We start from the raw sequence: 18,612 nt of genomic DNA on the forward strand, positions 1-18,612 counted from the left end.
CCTAGCAGTAAGGAACCAACGCCTTATCTCCACAGTGGCAGTAAGGAACTGATGCCGCACTGGCTCCAGTGACGCCTCACCTCCCCGACTCCGTGCAACGTCTTTGTTTCCTCAAGGTACTGTACCTGGGGTCCGTGCAACTCCGTGACCGGTCCGCACTCCCTCATGAATGGGTCGGACTCCGTCAAGATGCTGTGATACCCCAGTTGGAGATATTGTGTTTCTAAGCCTTTTACTAAGATTTCATATTTGAAAATTCGTATCTTTACTTGTGTATGTTAGATTTTTTTTGTTTTGGTCTTGTTTTACTCAGACAAATATTGGCTATTTTTCTAAACTGGTGTGGTGTACTTTTGTGGTGTTTTCAGTGTGTTACTGTGTGTATGTACAAATACTTTACCCATTGCCTCTGAGATAAGCCTGACTGCTTGAGCCAAGCTGCCAAGGGGGTGAGCAGGGGTTATTGTAGCTGTGTGACTCCCTTACCCTGACGAGAGTGAGGGTCCCTACTTGAACAAGGTGCAAACCACTGCCAACTAAATACCCCATGTCTAACATACACACACCCTTCTGCTCTTTCATCTTTCTCACACTTCCCGTCACTCGGCTGCTCCTGAGCGTGTCGAGATAAATAGTCTATTTGTTGACTCCTGGATGGTACTGCATGTCGAAGGAATAGGACTGCAGTTGTTTGGTCCATCTCTGAATGCGCGGGGCACGACGTGTCAAGAGGTCCCTTCAAAAAGGGGAACCAGTGGCTTATGGTCGGTGATGACTTGGAATTGCTGGCCACACAGGTATAGGTGGAAGTGGCGACACGCCCATCTGATCGCTAGAGCTTCATGCTCAATTTGGGCATATCAAGTTTCTGTGTCCGAGAGTGACCTGCTGGTGTATGCAATCATGACCCACGACCCTGTACTCATCTCCTGTAAGAGGACAGCCCCCTGCCCAGAAGGCTGGCATCTGTGACCAGTTCTGTCTTGCACTGTGGGTTCAAGTATGCCATTTGGGGCGCCGGCCAGAAGTGCGTCCTTCCCCTGGCGTAATGCTTTTTCAGCATCATCAGTCCATTTCCTGACAGTGTCTGACTTCATCAAGGCTCTTAAAGGCTCAGACAGGGTGGCTAGTTTTTAGGATGAAACAGTTTCATCAGGCCCTCTTTCCCAGGAAGCTCCTCACCTTGGTAGCGTTTTGTGGGGTTTTTACTTTTCTTACTGCATCCACGTTCCGGGGGGTCCACCCTCAGCCTGTCACTTGAAAAGACATACCCAAAGAAGTCTACAGAGTTGTTGTAGAAGGAACATTTCTTCTAGTAGAGTGTGAGACCACACTTTACTAGCCTTTCCAGGGGTCGCTCTGAGCAGCACATGATGTTCTTTAGGGTCTCAGAGAAAGTGAGAATGTAATTGCTGATGTTTATGACACTGACTAGGCCAGAGAGGATCTTGCAGATGGTGTTCTGAAACACCTCCCCTGCTGATGATATGCCACAGTTCAGTCTATGGTGTCTTCTTAGGCCCAGATGTGTTGAAAATGTTGTTCAATGCTGACTGACTGGGTCTAACTCCAACTGATGGTAGCCAGCGTTGAGGTCCAATTTGGAGAACCATTGGGCTATGTTGACATCTGCGATAATGTTGTCCATGGTTGGAGTTATGTGCCACTCCCTCTTGATGGCCTTGGTAGGCAGCTAAATGTCCACGCAGAGCCTGATAGCCCCTGGCTGCTTGGGTTTGGGTGCTGTGACAAGGGGTGAGACCCAAGGTGTGGGCCCAGAGATCTTTTTGATTGCCCCTTGCTGTTCTAGGTTTGGTAGTTCCTCCTCCATTAGTGGCCTCAGGTGGAAGGGTACCATTTGGTGCCAGAGCATGGTAGACCTTACCGTTTCATCAATATTTAGTCGCATCTTGGTATTCTTGAGACACCCAAGTCCCTTGAAGAGTTGGGGAAATTCTTGCATGATGGCCACAGCATGTGACTCGTGGATTTTTCTCATGAAGAGCACCAGTCCCAGGTCCTCCACGGTGTGACAGCCTGGGGAGGGTGCCAGTGTTGCCTTTTGTGATGTGGAAACGAGCCATCTTCGATCAGTTTTCATTCACTACCGTCACTTTGATCACCTTAAGTAGGGGCAGCATACATGTACATTCTCGCTTTTTCTCAAACTGGGTAGAGTCCATAACATTGACTGACGCTCCTGTGTCAATCAGGGCTTTTACAAATGTGTTTTGGATCTTCACTGTTCACATGGACGGTGGACGCTTACAGTTTCCTTCATTCTCCACAAACGAGATGTTGAATATCTTGTTGTCGTCATACTCCACCACAGGGTGGGCTCTCAGGCCCTTGCATGGGGTACATGCACATGCTTTCTGTCATCAATAGACAGTTGTCGCAGTGCTCCTCCCAGCTTGTTGGTGTTGGCAGCTTTCATTCCTCTCCTCGTGCTACTTTTGGGAAATTATTCATTTGCCCGCAGCAGGAACGCACAAGCCTCTAGACTGGGCAGACATTAGGTCTACGGTGTTCAGGGCCAAAGTTCCCACACCTGCTTTCCATTGATGCGTGGTGTTGGTGGCCTGGTGGGGAGCGGGTCGCTTTTAGATAGCGTCCAACTGTTCCTCCTAAACTTTTACAGAGCAAGCTGCACTGGGGGCAGACGCCCCCTTTGCCAGGGCCACTTCCCTGTCATCTGCTCAGCTCTTCGCTAGTTTATGAGAGCAAGCCAACACCAGAATGGTGTCCAACGTGATGCTGGGCTGGCACAGGATAAGCCTCCGTAAGACTGTGGACTTCAACCCTATATTATTATCGCCCTGATCTCCTTGGTTTGATGGATGTTGATGCACGCTCTCGCCAACTTCCTGGGGTATGCATAGATGTCAACTATCTCATCTTTAGCTTGCCTGACCTTTTGCAGGTTAAACCACTATAGTCTGGGTTTAGCTGGGGGCGAAGTGCTCGTCCAAGGCTGCCACCATGGTGTCAAATTCTGCATCATCACCAGTATTGGGCAAGGTTTCCAACAGCTCATAGAATTCCACCCCTTGAAACAGCAGCGACCTCTTCACTGTGCCGTCCGTCTCTCTTGTGGCACAAAAGTAGTGTCTCATACTTCCTACTCATGTGTGCCATCCTGGCGCAGGTGCCGCAGGGTCAGCAAGCTCGCTGAACAGTGGCAGAGCAGTGACAGACAAATGGGTGTTCTGAGTGTGTGGCAGGGGGTTTGGATTCTGCTTCAGTTGTGACGCCTACAAGGTATGAGTGAGTCTGCTGGTCTTGGCCGTGCAGGCCAGAGGATCACCAGGCCAATCGCACACTCCCACTATGCCCCTGCGTGTGATGGCATCACGCCCACAGCCATGTGAGCGATACTGCGGATACTGCTGTCAGCAAAATACCAGTCTTCCGGGCCAGGACAGGCTGCAGGTCTGCTCTCACATGCTGGCTCGTTCAGAGCAGTGTCTCCTAGACAGGCTGTGGTTCGCCACACGCTCCAGCAGGTGGCTCTGACCATGCTTCCTCAAGCGGGACTCGCTCATGTGGGCTTCGCCCTGTGTCCAGCACCCACAGCCTTTTATGATGTCGCAGGCAGCAAGAGGAGCACATGCACCACACTGCCTCCAGCCAAGGTAACTTCACGTGGGGAGGACTGGTCCTCGTCACCAATGTGGTGCCTTCGCTGCACAAATTTGAAGGTAGGCCTCAAAGCAAGCGGCTGCACAGTGCTGCAGCAAATGATAGAGATGACATACTGATGACAGTGTCGCTGGGAGTGCCTCGAGAAGTCACCCCAGCATTTATTTATACCTTTAGGCCGAGCCCGGCCCTCAGGGTGTTTGCAAGCAACACTGTATTGTAGAGGCTGCGTGGCACTCTACACCCCTCCCCCACAACAAACACCAAATTCTCTTTCCTCCCAGGGCTCTTTACTGGTCAATCCGATTTAGGGCCGGCCCTGAATGTGAGTAATCATTCTCATCAGTATGTGGAACCGTGAGCAGCAGTGAGTGAACAAGTTACTCCTTCAGATGTGGCAAGACAGAAAGAGTGTGGAAAAAGAGGGATCCATCGGGATTTTTTTAAATTCTAGCAGCACAATTCAGTATTTCTTCCTCTACTACACTGTACAGTTTTAAACCTTATTTACGGTTGATTTGGGCCATTTCACAGAAGCATTTTTTTGGAGTAATGTTGATCAAGAATCTATCACAATATTTTAATAAACTTAAAATAAATGCTAGACACCATGAGAGAACGCATAGTACTGTTCTATTACCCCTTACAGAGGACAAGGCGGAATAGAGAACAATTATGTAATTTAGGATCTGTGTTGTGGCCTCACCCTAATGTGCAGGGAATATGTGCTGGATTGTAGACATATCACCTCACATTGCTTTTCTATAGTTCTTTCTCCAGTCATTTAGCTATTGTCCTGTTGAAAGTATGCTAAAATGTAGTTTGAGAGGTCTGCACAGTGAGCATAATGAGAACAGAAAAAGAGGCACCTCTGAGGCGAATTAGGCCCAGAGTTTACTAAACTTAATTTCAATTAAATTATTATGTAACATGCATGTGGAAGTATCATGCACATCGTCAGTATTACAGATTGTATAGACTAGGAAAAACTCTATTTAAAACTACAATAGCAGGGCTGCCAGAGACTTGTAATTTATAAGTCCTGAAGAAGGCCGCTGACTTGATCAGCATAGATATGATGAGAGAAACATGTAGATGGTATTAGTTAGAGTAAAAGCTCTCTTTCTTTTAATCCAGCCAGGATATTCTAGAGTAAATTCATTTAACAATCCTGGACAGCCTTAAACTTTTGAGCCACCTCGGGCTCATAAAGAAGATTTCTCTATACAAAAATCCCTTCCTCCTGCAAGTCTTGTTGTAGAGCTCACCTAAACCTATCAAGGGAAGGGTATGGGAAGCCCAGTGATGAAACATGCCACAAATTGTGGATGAGGGCCTTGCTTATCCCTGGAGTATATCCCCCACGAAAATTACTGAAGGTGAAATACAGTTCAATAAGTTTATCACCTTCAAAATCCTCATCCACGCACACAAGGCCCTCCACAACATAGGTCCCACCTACCTCAATGACAAACTCACCTTTCACACCCCCACCCGCAACCTTCGCTCCGCCAACCATGCCCTCGCCTACATTCCTCGCATCCGCCGCACGACCGCCGGAGGGAGATCATTCTCCCACCTTGCCGATAAGACCTGGAACTCCCTACCACTCCACCTCCTCCTGACCTTCCATCTTTCAGGAAACACCTCAAGACTTGGCTTTTCGACCAGTAGCTCCCCCCAGCGCCTTGAGACCCACCGGGTGAGTAGTACACTTTACAAATCCCTGATTGATTGATTGATTGATTGATTGAGTTCAATAAATCCAACCTATTTTTCTTTGTTAGTGTAATGTATAGTTATACTAAATCCTGTCCTATTTGGAATTCTGATGTTTCTTCAGCAAGGCAACCCTTTTAATATTTTCATGCCGTTTTTTGCCTCCACGTAAGATTTTAATTGAGTAATATTTTCCCTATATTCTTGCATAAGGTCACCACCTTTCTTTAAGTTGGCAGTATCAGAGCTGTTCCTTCAGCTTTGTTAATATTTGCCTATTGGTAATTTTTCTCAGAGCACTAGAAGCTGGAAACTTTAAATTTATGCAGAAGAGTTCCTATCTGTATGTTTGAAAGGTACCTTACTTTTCAATTTCCCATCTTCGGACTCTAATTCCAAGTCCAGGAACATTGTGTTAATCCTATTTACATGAGCTGTAATCTCAAATGTGTTATGTTGGTTTACATACCATACAAACTGGCTAGCTGTTGGCTCCAAATGAATAAGATGGCATCTATCTCCTGAATATATGATACTACTTAGGTAGGGGGCACATGGCTGGAAAATATCCTCTTTCTCAAATGAATGAATATAAAGGTTTGCTAGGCTATGTGCAAATTGTGAGTATATAAGTCTCTCCTGTCTGTAAATATAGAGTTTCTTCATATTTGAAGAAGTGTGTGGTTAGGCCATTAAGTTCAAGGTGAGAGAAATGAGTATGTATTATCTCCATTTATATTCACTCTGAATTTCCTCTACATAGGTTAAAGTGACTCTTTGAAGCAAATCAGCATAGAGAAATTCTACATTGGGTGTATGTAAGATATGTTTAGTAGGGGGAAACTTTATATTATTCAACAAAGTGAGGTTGCCCTTGTTATTCTACACAAATTTAGGCATGGGCATTACTAAAGGACTGAGAAACAAAATCACAAAACTAGTTAAAGGTTCTAACAAAGGCCCTATAACATCTACAGAAGGTGTAAATTAGTGTGTATGTTAGTTTCAACTTGTTAGGGCGTTACTCTATGAACATACTGTTCCACCAACACCCTTAACCTCTGATTTAGGTCAATGGCATTAGATGTGGCATACTTATGCTCAGCCGTTGTCAAAGATTGACCCTGGGAATTGAATTGCACATCTTTAACAAGGTGAGGAGAAATCAATTCCCTGAACTTTTCAAAGGACAAATTGAGCGAGGGAAAATTCAAGTGTAGGTGTGAAGGTAATCAGACAGTGATCATTATTCACTGGCTTCCAGGATATGTGATTGGCTTCACTGAAAGATTTTTAAAATGTGCTGATACACTGAAAGGTTTTAAAAATGTGCGGATATAAGATTTGTGTGGTTTACAACCAGAATGAAGCATCTTTGTTAAATTGCTGGTGGAAAACCAAATCAAAACAGTGCAAACCGGCACCTAATGGCTCACTCAGTAATTGGAGGGAATTTCCAACATTTAAGAGAGTCAAAGGGTAAAACCATGTATTGGTCAATTTATAAATGGATGGGGAAACCGAAGCCTCAATTCAACAAGCGATAATCCAAATCAAAGCCAACACTGTACGCCAAAGAACAAGTAACATGCAGCCTAATATAAAAATTGCAAGTGTTCAGGTTCAGCCCAAGCAGAAAGGTTGCACGCGTTCTCTGGCTTCCAAAACCAAAACTCTACTTTCTGGGCCATGTGCCACTATTTACAGAAATGTGCCACTGTTTACAGGGGTGGTTGAAAGTTCACATGTGCTGTACAAAACTATCTGCTGTATCCAATCAGAAAGCACATTTTGACTCAGTTAAATATATTGTCAGACCAAGCATGTTCTGAGTACTGTTAAAGGCTAAGTAGAAAATGGATCTTTCATCTCTCTTCATAAGGGCCCTATTTTAGATAAAGTAGTGCATTTTTTAACTGACTTGCTCACTCGTAATAGGCTTATAGTCACAATCACAGTAAAGATGTAATAATCCCATTGATGCTTTTGTTTCGCAGGTGGCATTGACCCTCTCCTCCGTGGCCTCATGTCAAATCGTGCCAAGCTGAACATGCAGAATCAGATGGTGGTGGATGAACTGCGAGAGCGTCTCTTCAAAATGTTCAAGAGGATTGGACTGGATCTGCCAGCTATCAACATGCAGCGGGGCCGAGAGCATGCCGTCCCAGGTATTAATCCAATAGGCGGCAGAACACACTGCTAGGTTAGGGGCATTGGAGCAGAGCAAGGGAACCTTGAAAGCTCGGGTAAGGGGCCAAATAGAAGAGAAGTTAGCTTCACAGACAAAGGACTAGAGAGAGAACAAGGCCTTTGGATACAAAAGTCAGATATGAGAGAGAATAAGGCTTTGCAAGTAAGACACCGGGGAAGAGTTAAAAATGAGGATGCCTGAAACTAGACCCACCAGTTAATGAGCCACAGTGCAGAGGACGGAGCATTCCAGGTAAGTAGCGGGGGGGGCAACATGGTCTTTAGGTAAGAAACAGGGAAGAGGCTTCTAGGGGCAGATGTAGCAAAGGGTTTTACCCATTCTGTGTCTATGGGAAAATGTGTTCGTACATATGGCCCCTAGTCTCCAAAGTAAAGAGACACATTTGTACGTGTGCCTTAAAGAGCTTGTTCAGCAGAGAGCAAGGAGTTTTTACATATAAACGTGTTTGTCTATTGTATAAAGTGGCAGGGCAGCTGGAGAAGGTGCCATGGCTGTTTAATGTGCCATATAGTGTTCATGTTAAATATGACTACTTCCTTTACTGATTTCATAAAAGGAAACGAGAGGAGACATTTACAGGGGACAGCAGTGAATCTGCCTTTCTATCTGAGAGTGTTGCACGTGAAAAAACAGCCCAAAAGGGGTTAAAGATTAATTGTTGATCTACGGTGGTTGTGAAAGATGGTTCTGAGAAAGTTATCACCAAGATATTTGACAAACAGTCTAACAAAAGCAAAGATGAGAGCCACAGACTCAACAGAGAAACTTTGACATTCCGCTACTTTTGCAAGAACTAGGGACTGAAGTGAGAAAATCGTGAAATATGTGCCATAATAACGTCAGTAAAACATTTCGTGCTGTGTGCGTCAAAATGGATACATTAAATCACAGATCTTAGATTCTCCATCTGGCGTTCCTATATTATAGAATTCTGTCCCAACAGCCCGGCCAGGCTTTTAACAATATGCATCTTTCATCCTTGGACTCGTAGTTTCGTTTTAAGGATTTTAAAGTATGAAATTAAAAACAACTGTAAACTTCGTACTTGAATAGCGCACTACTCACCCGTTAGGGTCTCAAGGCACTGTACGCATACTGCTGTGGAACCCCTCTTGGCTTTTCCCTGTGAGGTGCCCACTCCTGGGCAACCTCCAAAGTGAAGCCAGGCATCCCAGCGCTGTTGAGGCCGTTGTGGAGATTAAGCAAGCTATTGCCCAGAGTTACAGAGTGGGACCCATGAATTAGATTAGGCACCGATGCGAGAATTATCAGGTCCGAGGAAATTGAACCCTGGTCCCGGGCCAGATTTCTGCATCAGGGTCTGCCGCTCTAACCATTGAGCCACGCTTCTCCACAGCATTCGAATGCTAACTGCATTCGAATTTCTGTTCGCTAAAAAGAGAAGTCAGACTAAAGGTGTCACACATGACATGAGAACGATTGACAGCTGTACCCCTAGCTGTTTTTAAGTGACACCAATGCCATTGTACATTGACCCTCACTGATGATTTCGGAAGTTGCTTTCAACCTCCCAACTTCCGACCACCCAATGCAACTTTAACTGAATGCTGGTTCTGGGTATATATTTGAAAATTACACTAATCTCACCACTTTACTCTCTGTCTCTTTCAATTAGGATACGGTGCATGGCGACGTTTTTGTGGACTATCCGAACCACGAAATCTGGCAGAACTCCGAACAGTCCTGAATAATGGTGATCTGGCCAGAAAGTTGATGGACCTCTATGGGACTCCCAAAAATATTGATATTTGGCTTGGAGGAGTCGCTGAACCTTTTGTTCCTGGTGGGAAATTTGGGCCTCTACTAGCCTGCATCATTGGAAACCAGTTCCGAGTGGCCAGGGATGGTGACAGGTAAATGCATCACTTGTTACAGTATTTTCCTATGTTTGTGTGAGGAGCTCTGGTGCTGAGCAGCTGAACTCCCTGTAAACAAACAACCCCTATGTCTTTCTCAGAAGATAACCGCACTTGATCTGTGATGGGATACACCTTTTTAGGTGTGTATGAGGAGAGTCCCCTCCACGCCAGTGTCTGTTGGAAAATACCTCTTTAGGTACATATGTGGGAGGAGAGTCCCCTTCGTTGTTGTATCTGTTGGGGCACACATCTGTCTTTATGATTATATGTGTAAAGGAGATTCACATTCAGGCTTCTGCCTTTTGCTGTAGACTACCTTAGGTCAGGTACCTATGGGAGACCAATAATTGGTAATGACAAAAGAGAGTAAACTCAAATGTTTACAAAATTACAAAGCAGTCACACTAGTCTTACCAGATTCCAAAGGACATTTAGGGGGTCATTCTGACCCTGGCCGGCGGCGGAAGCTGGCGGCCCGGCTGGAACCGCCAGAATACCGCTGCGCGGTCAAAAGACCGCCGCGGGTATTCTGGGTTTCCCGCTGGGCGGGCGGGCGACCGCCAGAAGGTCGCCCGCCCGCCCAGCGGGAAACACCCTTCCATGAGGATGCCGGCTCCGAATGGAGCCGGCGGAGTGGAAGGGGTGCGACGGGTGCAGTTGCACCCGTCGCGATTTTCAGTGTCTGCATGGCAGACACTGAAAATCTTGGTGGGGCCCTGTTACGGGGGCCCCTGCAGTGCCCATGCCATTGGCATGGGCACTGCAGGGGCCCCCAGGGGCCCCACAACACCCCTTACTGCCATCCTGTTCCTGGCGGCCACAACCGCCAGGTACAGGATGGCGGTAATGGGGGTCGGAATCCCCATGGCGGCGCAGCAAGCTGCGCCGCCATGGAGGATTCCCCAGGGCAGCGGGAAACCGGCGGTACACTGCCGGTTTTCCGTTTCTGACCGCGGCTGTACCGCCGGGGTCAGAATGCCCATGGGAGCACCGCCAGCCTGTTGGCGGTGCTCCCGCGGTCGTTGGCCCTGGCGGATTTTACTGCCAGGGTCAGAATGACCCCCTTATTGTATTCCTGATCACATTTGCGTATCAGTGCAACTGCAGTTTCTAATAGCAGCCAACGTGTGTTTTGTCTATTAGACATTTTCATGGCTCAATGAGCTTCATGGGAAATCATACAAATAGAACTAAACACCGATATTTCTGTAAATGAATGTAGGAAAACACCCTTTTGGCATTGTTAGCCCCCACTTTTTGCCTGATATGTGATGTAATTTCGACTGAAAGTGAACTGAGTTCCTGCTACCCAGACCCCCAGTGCCAGATCTCTTCCCCTAAAACTGCACAGTTGATTTCCCAGGTGGCAAAACCTTTAGCACCCTTTTTAAGTCCCAAGTAAATGGTACCCCTGGCACCCAGGGACTGGGGTACTGAAGAGGGTTCCTAAGGGCTGCAGCACAAATTCTGCCACCGTAAGGGAACCTTCACCAAGCATATGACAGGGTGCCAATGCAGGCTGCATGCTTTGGTGCAGACAAAAGTGAAAACATGACACAGCACACAGCCTATGTGCCATGTCCCCTTACACTGCATGTGATATATGTAGGTCACTCCTCTACCAGACTGCACATGTGAGGGCACATCTGCATGAGCAGATATGCCCCTGCTATGTCTTTGTCAATTCTCAGACATAATAAGTGACCAGGGAGGCCATTTTAAATACATGTGCTGGACACTGGTCACTACGAGTTCCCCAGCTACATAATGGCTTCACTGAAGATAGGGATGTTTGGTATCAAACATTTCATATTGGTGAGCCCAGACAAGTGCCAGTGTTGAATTTACCAATACATGCACCCAGAGTGCACCTTAGAAGTTCCCCCTGAAAACCGATGTGCTGACTGGCTGGTTCTGACTTGTTCAGCCACCTTAGACATGTTTCTGATCCCTAAAGGTGAGAGCCAGCGTTCTCGTAGGCCTAGAGACAAAAGCCTGCACTGGTCAGGGGTGTTGACCTCCTCCAGGCAGGATGGACATTCCAGGGCAGGAAGCTACTCGCCTTTGTAATGCAACCCCGGTCTCTCCAGATGGTTGAGAATATCAACCCCTCTGTCCTGACCCCACTTCTTAGCAGCAAGACAGGCAGGAAAATTAGTTAGATTATGAGGTGTGCCCACATCATGTCAGTCCCACCCCTAAGGTGGATAAGCTGAAGTGGACACCAGTTTTCAAATTCCTCCATCTTGTTTTGGATGGAATTAGACCTCTACGGTCACTGTTATGCCCACTTCCCAACAGAAGTGGTCATAAAGCTGGTGTAGTCACCCTAAAGGTGGGCAAATCATTGGTTGCCACCTGGCACTCCCTGTAACGTCCTTAAATTAAGTATTTAGGTGGCACCCCTGAAGCCAAGAACTCAGATCCTGACCACCTAAGAAGTCCCACCCACAGAAGAGGAGAGGAGAAGAGAAGCAGCTGACGTGGTACCAACTCCACCAGCCTGTCTGCAAACCCTCGACCGACTCTGCACCAAAAGACGGCTCATCCTGTAGCTGATCCTCCAGAAACCCAAGAGGACTGCTTCGCTTTGAAAAAGACTTAAGACTCCCAGGAGCAGCAGAACTGCTTCCCAACCAACTCCAAAGAAAGGACTCTGCAGCATCCGGAACCGCAAAGACCAGACACCTGAAGTCACCATTGCACCCGCCGTCACTGACCCAAGTGGGAGTGGAGTTCAGGTGCCAACGAAGTTCCCCAGCTCACCAGAGTCCGAGTCCTTAATGGTTTCATCTCTCCTGGACCCCCCAAAGTCACCTGCAGCCTCTGCAGGCAGGTCCCCCTCTCCTGCAGCCTCTGTGTTGAGAGAAACCTGAAGCAACCCCTGCACTCGTCACCTGTGGCCCAATCTGAAGTGGGTCCCTGGTATCAACAAAGTCCCCCAGCTCTCCTGAGCTTGAGTCCACTGTGGTCTCACCCCTCCTGGACTCCACGACAATGTCTGCTGCATCAGACCACAGGACCTTTCAACCACAAGTGCTCCCAGACACAGAAACCTGACACCAAAGGACACCCCTGTATCCATCACCCCCGGACCTTGGAGAAGAGGACCAAAGGTGCACCAACGTCCCGAGCACCCCACGTTTGTTACCTACCTGTTGGTTTACTCCAACTGGCTTCCTAGTCAGAGCCTGCAGCCTATTTCCACTGAGACTAATACCCATTGAAATACATTGGGCACCCGAAGCCATACTATTATTCTGCACCCAGCCGCCCCCAGTGCTGCCCATAGTGACCAGTTGGTGTGGTTCTTGCCCAATACTTACCGTAAGTCTCAGAGATTGGTCTTGTAAGTTGGCATAAAGTACCTGTTTGTTGAACTTGCTTTCCTCCTATAGGCTAGCATTGGAGAACTCAAAAAATGCAGTGTGTCCACTTTTGCAAGTGAAAAGTATTTATGCTTAAAAACATGCTTACCTAGTAATGAAGTTCTTGGTTTCAAAGTATATATAAAAAGAAGTGTTACTTTTCTAAATTGGTCTCTGATTTATTCTTTGAGTGTGTGTCTCATTTGTCGCCTCTGTGAGTACAACAAATGCTTAGCATTACCCTCTGATAAGCCTAATCAGTTGCCCGCACTACCACAAAAGAGAGTGTTAATACTATCTACTTTTGCCTCTGCAAACCAATTGGGGATCCATTGTACTTTCTCCACAGTGTACTTCTTTTTAGTGCACCACAGAGAGAGCTGGCTTCCTAAAATGAACATAAATGTTGTAAGCCTAATTTAATTTAATGTTCACAAAACGAGTATATATCCAAGAGGATTGTCCATATGTGTAAGTTCGGACACGTAATCAGTGTATGCATATTTTGAGTGCCGCAATCAATATGGGTTAGGTCATAAGGTATATAGTTAGGCGGCATTGGTGTGGTATCCTTCAAGGCCTATTGTGAAAAATAAGTCAATTATAGTTAAGGTTCTCTAACGACACCATGAAAGAGACAATTTTCCAACTGTGGTCTCTCGTTAATCAATCCATTCAGCAATATTCATAGTTCACATGCACTAAATCAGTTGGACTACAACTAAAAAGGGAAAACCCATATCTCGGATATTGGGTCCGTGATGCTAGGGACTCATCCTGTAACCTTATCCATAGTCCAATATTGGAATGGGTTCATCAAGCAAGACTCACCTGAGAGCTTTACCATTTGATCTGACACTTATCAGCTGCAAAATAATGATAGATGGAGACTGCAAGAGGTTTTCACTGATCCTATTCTGGGAGGTGAAGACCAACCCCAAAATCAATGCCTCTTGCACAGTGGTCGGTAAAAAAAAGGTGCCAGTCTATACAAAAACACTACTTTTGTGGCCAGGTATAATTCTGTAGCACTGTCAGCAAGGGATTGATGCTCTGGTGGGTACAGGGAATAGAAACCTATGATTTGAGGATAGAGTAGATTACTGTGACCGTCGGAAATCAATGATCAGCCAGAGTGTACAGATTATTACACGAGCGTTAGACACCTGTTATCTTTCAGTAGTAATGTTTCATACCCACAAGTAAAAGACTTAGGGCCTGATTACAACTTTGGAGGAGGTGTTAATCCGTCCCAAATGTGACGGATATACCACCAGCCGTATTACAAGTTCCGTAGGATATAATGCACTCGTAATACGGCTGGTGGTAAATCCGTCACTTTACCGTCACTTTTGGGACGGATTAACACCTCCTCCAAAGTTGTAATCAGGCCCTTAATGAATAGATCTAAGTCAGCAGGAAGGTTAGTTAAATCTGCTGGGATGGACTCTAGAGGGCTAGGCGTGATTCATGAGAATGAAACAAATGGTGGATTTTGAACCTAACAGATAAGATTTCACACAGTTGTGCATTTCACAAATTTTAGATGTCTTAACATACTCTTTGGATCTCTTCCGGTCTGTAAACAGATAAAATATGTTTTCCCTTTCGTATTCTGATGAAATATGTCAGGGATTTAACATAGTTGGTCCACTTCGATAAACAAAATCATTAGTTTGGCCCCACGGGACTAAGATCTAATTTACAAAAAAAAAATCCAAGTTGCATCTGGAAAATTTGATTTTTGTGAATTCGTGGCATGGCTATTGTGGACTGCGTAATAATTGCATATGGTGTACAATTACACCTGCTCTAACACCATTGCCTTTGATGCAATGCAGCATTTTGTTTTCTGCACTGGAAATCTTTTTTTTTCACATTGAGAAACCGCTTTCCCTACAGCCCAACTAAATTTGGGGAGTGCTTCATTGCGCTTTCCACCCTGGATTTACTCTTCCCATTAGGGTAAACTACTGACAATTTCAAGAGTGGGAAAGAGTTTGAGAGCAATTTGTGAATACCTATATACTTGTGAGTTTGTATTTATTTTCAGTATTTCCAGGTACTCCACACCCTGGAACACTCACACCTCAAAAGTGATCTGCTTAAGTGCAATATTACACATTTATGGGATAATAATGTGCAGGAGTAAAATGCGTACTGCTGCAGGGTCACATTTTGTGAATTCCTTACAGCAGTATATTTGACCATGTCCATGTGCAAGTCAGACTTACATGGGCAAACTGTTTTGTCAAATGGGCACAGTCTGCAGTGATGTGAATATTATCATACAGTGCAAATTCTAGGTTTGGAGTTTAATTGGCATTCGCCTCACACACTAGCCGGAACTTGTTGGGTAGTTTTCGCAGAAGTTGTCCCTGAAGGGGGCATCTAGGGCCAGCGCCATAACAGCCGCCTTGGACTCGCAAGGACCGGTTTGACTAGTACAACACCCCCCCTCCCCCCTCCCAGCAACTTCCCTCTGAGAAGGGGAAAGCGCACCAGGTTTGGCACAAAGGTAAGGGGGCAAATGAGGGGGTTGAGTGTACATTCAAACCCCCCAATACGAGGACAGGTCTAACACCTCTGGTGGGCCACAACGGGGTTATAAAGCGCACTGTCCCCCCACTATATGCAATACGGGAAGGACTGGGATAGAGTGCTTCTGGATGACAAAACCCACCCACACCAGGATGCCAGCAGGGCACAAAAACACACAAGGTAGCGAGTTGGGCGTAAGCAAAAACAAGAGGCTACCCCCCTCACAAACATCGTAAACCAACAATATTCTGAAGACCCTTCCAAAGTGGCAAGTATGATTGCCTAATGAATAAAACATCAGAAAGCGGGCCAAGCACAGGTCAGGACTGGATGACATGTATCACCTCTGATTTATGGCCTAACAGCAGTGTATGATTTATGATGGCAGGTCACCCATGATTTATTTATGACAGTTTGGCAATGATTTATGACTCATATGATTGATTTATGACCATGTGGCGATGATTTATGATGCCTTAGTGATTTATGGCAATTGGGATTGACCTGGTGATCATGCATGCGACTAAATAATTGCAGCCTTATATCCCACAATCATTTGCAAGACGTTTGGTTATTTATGTTATGGTAAATGTAAGTGTACAAGAATGGGACTGGAGTGTTCCCGGTGTGGAAGTTATAGCTGATAGCTCTGGTGTGAAATGTCTCCGAAACGTGAGTTGTGTAACAAGCAGATCTCACGTGTGTGCTCCTTTCTTTCCACAGGTTTTATTATGAGAATCGTGGTGTTTTCAGCAGTGCCCAGCAACGCTCTCTGGAAAGGGTCACGCTGGCGCGGGTCATCTGTGAAAACACGGGCATCACGGAAGTGCCGAGAAATGTCTTCATGGCAAACAACTACCCGCGAGATTTTGTGCGCTGCAACCAGATTCCTGCCCTCGATTTATCTCCCTGGAGGAGCCGAGGCCCAGATCCTGGTAAGTTCAGGGCAACACATAGGGGGTCATTCTGACCCTGACGGGCGGCGGAGGCCGCCCGCCAGAGTTCCCCCCTCCGAAATACCGCTCCGCGGTCGAAAGACCGCGGAGGGTATTCTAAGTTTTTCCCTGGGCTGGCGGGCGGTCGCCAAAAGACCGCCCGCCAGCCCAGGGAAAAACTCCCTTCCCACGAGGATGCCGGCTCGTAATCGAGCCGGCGGAGTGGGAAGGTGCGACGGGTGCTGTTGCACCCGTCGCGTATTTCACTGTCTGCCAAGCAGACAGTGAAATACTCGTAGGGGCCTTCTTACGGGGGCCCCTGCAGTGCCCATGCCAGTGGCATGGGCACTGCAGGGGCCCCCAGGGGCCCCGCGACCCCCCCCTACCGCCATCCGGTTCCCGGCGGGCGGACCGCCGGGAACTGGATGGCGGTAGGGGGGGGTCGGAATCCCCTCGGCGGCGCAGCTAGCTGCGCCGCCTTGGAGGATTGAAAAGGGCGGCGGTACACTGGCGGGAGACCGCCAGTGTTGCCGGTCTGACCGCGGCTTTACCGCCGCGGTCAGAATGCCCTGCGGGGCACCGCCGGCCTGTCGGCGGTGCTCCCGCCGACCCTGGCCCCGGCGGTCTAAGACCGCCGGGGTCAGAATGACCCCCATAATCTCCCCAGGGATTTCCTTCCCTGGGCTGGGCAAGCACCATCCCTACTATGGGAGATTCATGTGCATGTCCCGGTGGTTCGTGAGTGTTTGCTTACCGCATGGAAGATAATCCTAGTATCACTGGGGTGTCCCAAGGTGTGTGAGTGATGGGAGACATATCCCCATAATATGTTGTGGATGACGTCCACAGGGATTCCCCGAGGCCCAAGGAATGCCTGAGTACTCACTCCAATAGTGCTTCATTCATTCTCCTCCACCCAGCCCTTATTGCTCAAGGAGACCCCCAGGCCCTAGACAGTTTCCCCACACTCTGTAAAATCCGTAGTAGGCACAGCATAGTCCTTTCTCCAGTTTATGTTGTCATGATGTGAAAATGCCCTCCTCCCTTCCAAGATGGCCTACGAGTTTCTCTCTCTGACAGTTCAAGGTAAGCCGCATTGTCTGCTTTTTACTATGTTGTAATAAACATCAACACAATAGAGAAACACTACAGATTAAGCAATCGGGGATTCACGTGCTAGGCGGAACACATGTGGGCAAAAGGAAACAAGCATTGTTAAATGCAATAGGTTTTGCCTATGTGATTAATAATAATTTCTTGTTGTAAGTATTGGATTGGTGAGCAGGTGTAAAACTGATATGATAAACTAATATTTGAACGGGGATGCCTGAATGCCAGAAGGCACGCATGTGACATGCAAAAGGTGTGCATGCTCACCGATAGATGTAATGAAAATAATAATACCTTACTCACTGTGGGACACTGTAGGAGAATAAGGTACAACATTACAATGGGCTGAACTAGGGGGAACAAAATGGTGCACAAATAAAAAATGCACGGGCAAGTGACTTGCTAAGAGTAAAGTATTTATTACTGCCCCAAGCGGGTGGGTTCAGACACTTCCTCAGGCTCCTGATGTCAAGATGAGAGGCAGAAAGGAGTATTATGTGGAGGCGGACGAAGGCACGCTGGTGCTGCACTAATTGTGCTGAAAATGCATGGGCAAGCGACTTACTAAGACTAAAGTATGTATGACTGCCCCGAGCAGGTGGGTTCAGACGCTGTTGCAGGCTCCTGATGTCGGGATGAGCGGCAGAAAGGAGTAATGTGTGAAGGCGTGAAGAAGGCAAACTGATGCAGCACTAATTTTGATGAAATAGGGCCCCAGGTGAGTGTGCAGCTGCAGACAGGGTGTTATAGGTTATTGTGTTGGTCTGTGGCATTCCACTGACTATTTAGGCCAACAGGAGACCATTCCTTGTCCTAATCGAGGATTGGTGCTGGGAGACTAGATGTAGGGTGCAGATCACGCTGGGGCCCACGAAGGTCTTATAAGTTGTAGGTTAACACGAAGATAACCAAGACGGGGCAGGTTGTCATCTGAGGTTGCAAGAGAGGAATGGTGATCCTTAGGGGCGGCAGGAAGGCAGGGCACCAGCAGATGCTGAAGAGGTAAGGGGTGAACAGAAAAGCTGCAGGACGATGGAAGCAACAGAGGGGCGATAGGCCACATAAAGAGAGTGGAGGGGAGCCGCTGAAGCCGGTTAGGCAGGGCAACACACACACATGGGCAGTAGGGAGCGGTGGTCACATAGACTGGATGCAGGTCAGACACAAGGTTCACAGAAGGACTGCAGAGGGGCACACAGGACCAG

The 18,612-nt window shown here is 47.1% G+C and overlaps 1 protein-coding gene across 1 annotated transcript in view; it reads left to right on the plus strand.

Annotated features, from left to right (window-relative positions):
- LOC138286513 (eosinophil peroxidase-like) overlaps nucleotides 1–18,612 on the plus strand; it is a 122,743-nt gene that overhangs the window by 95,855 nt on the left and 8,276 nt on the right. Inside the window, exons 11-13 of the mRNA XM_069226866.1 lie at nucleotides 7,359–7,529; nucleotides 9,210–9,447; nucleotides 16,086–16,297. Of these exons, the coding sequence (XP_069082967.1) occupies nucleotides 7,359–7,529; nucleotides 9,210–9,447; nucleotides 16,086–16,297 (621 nt within the window). The remainder of the gene's footprint in view (nucleotides 1–7,358; nucleotides 7,530–9,209; nucleotides 9,448–16,085; nucleotides 16,298–18,612) is intronic.

This window comes from Pleurodeles waltl, chromosome 3_2 (assembly GCF_031143425.1).
Source record: "Pleurodeles waltl isolate 20211129_DDA chromosome 3_2, aPleWal1.hap1.20221129, whole genome shotgun sequence".
In the NCBI taxonomy this organism is placed as follows: Eukaryota; Metazoa; Chordata; class Amphibia; order Caudata; family Salamandridae; genus Pleurodeles; species Pleurodeles waltl.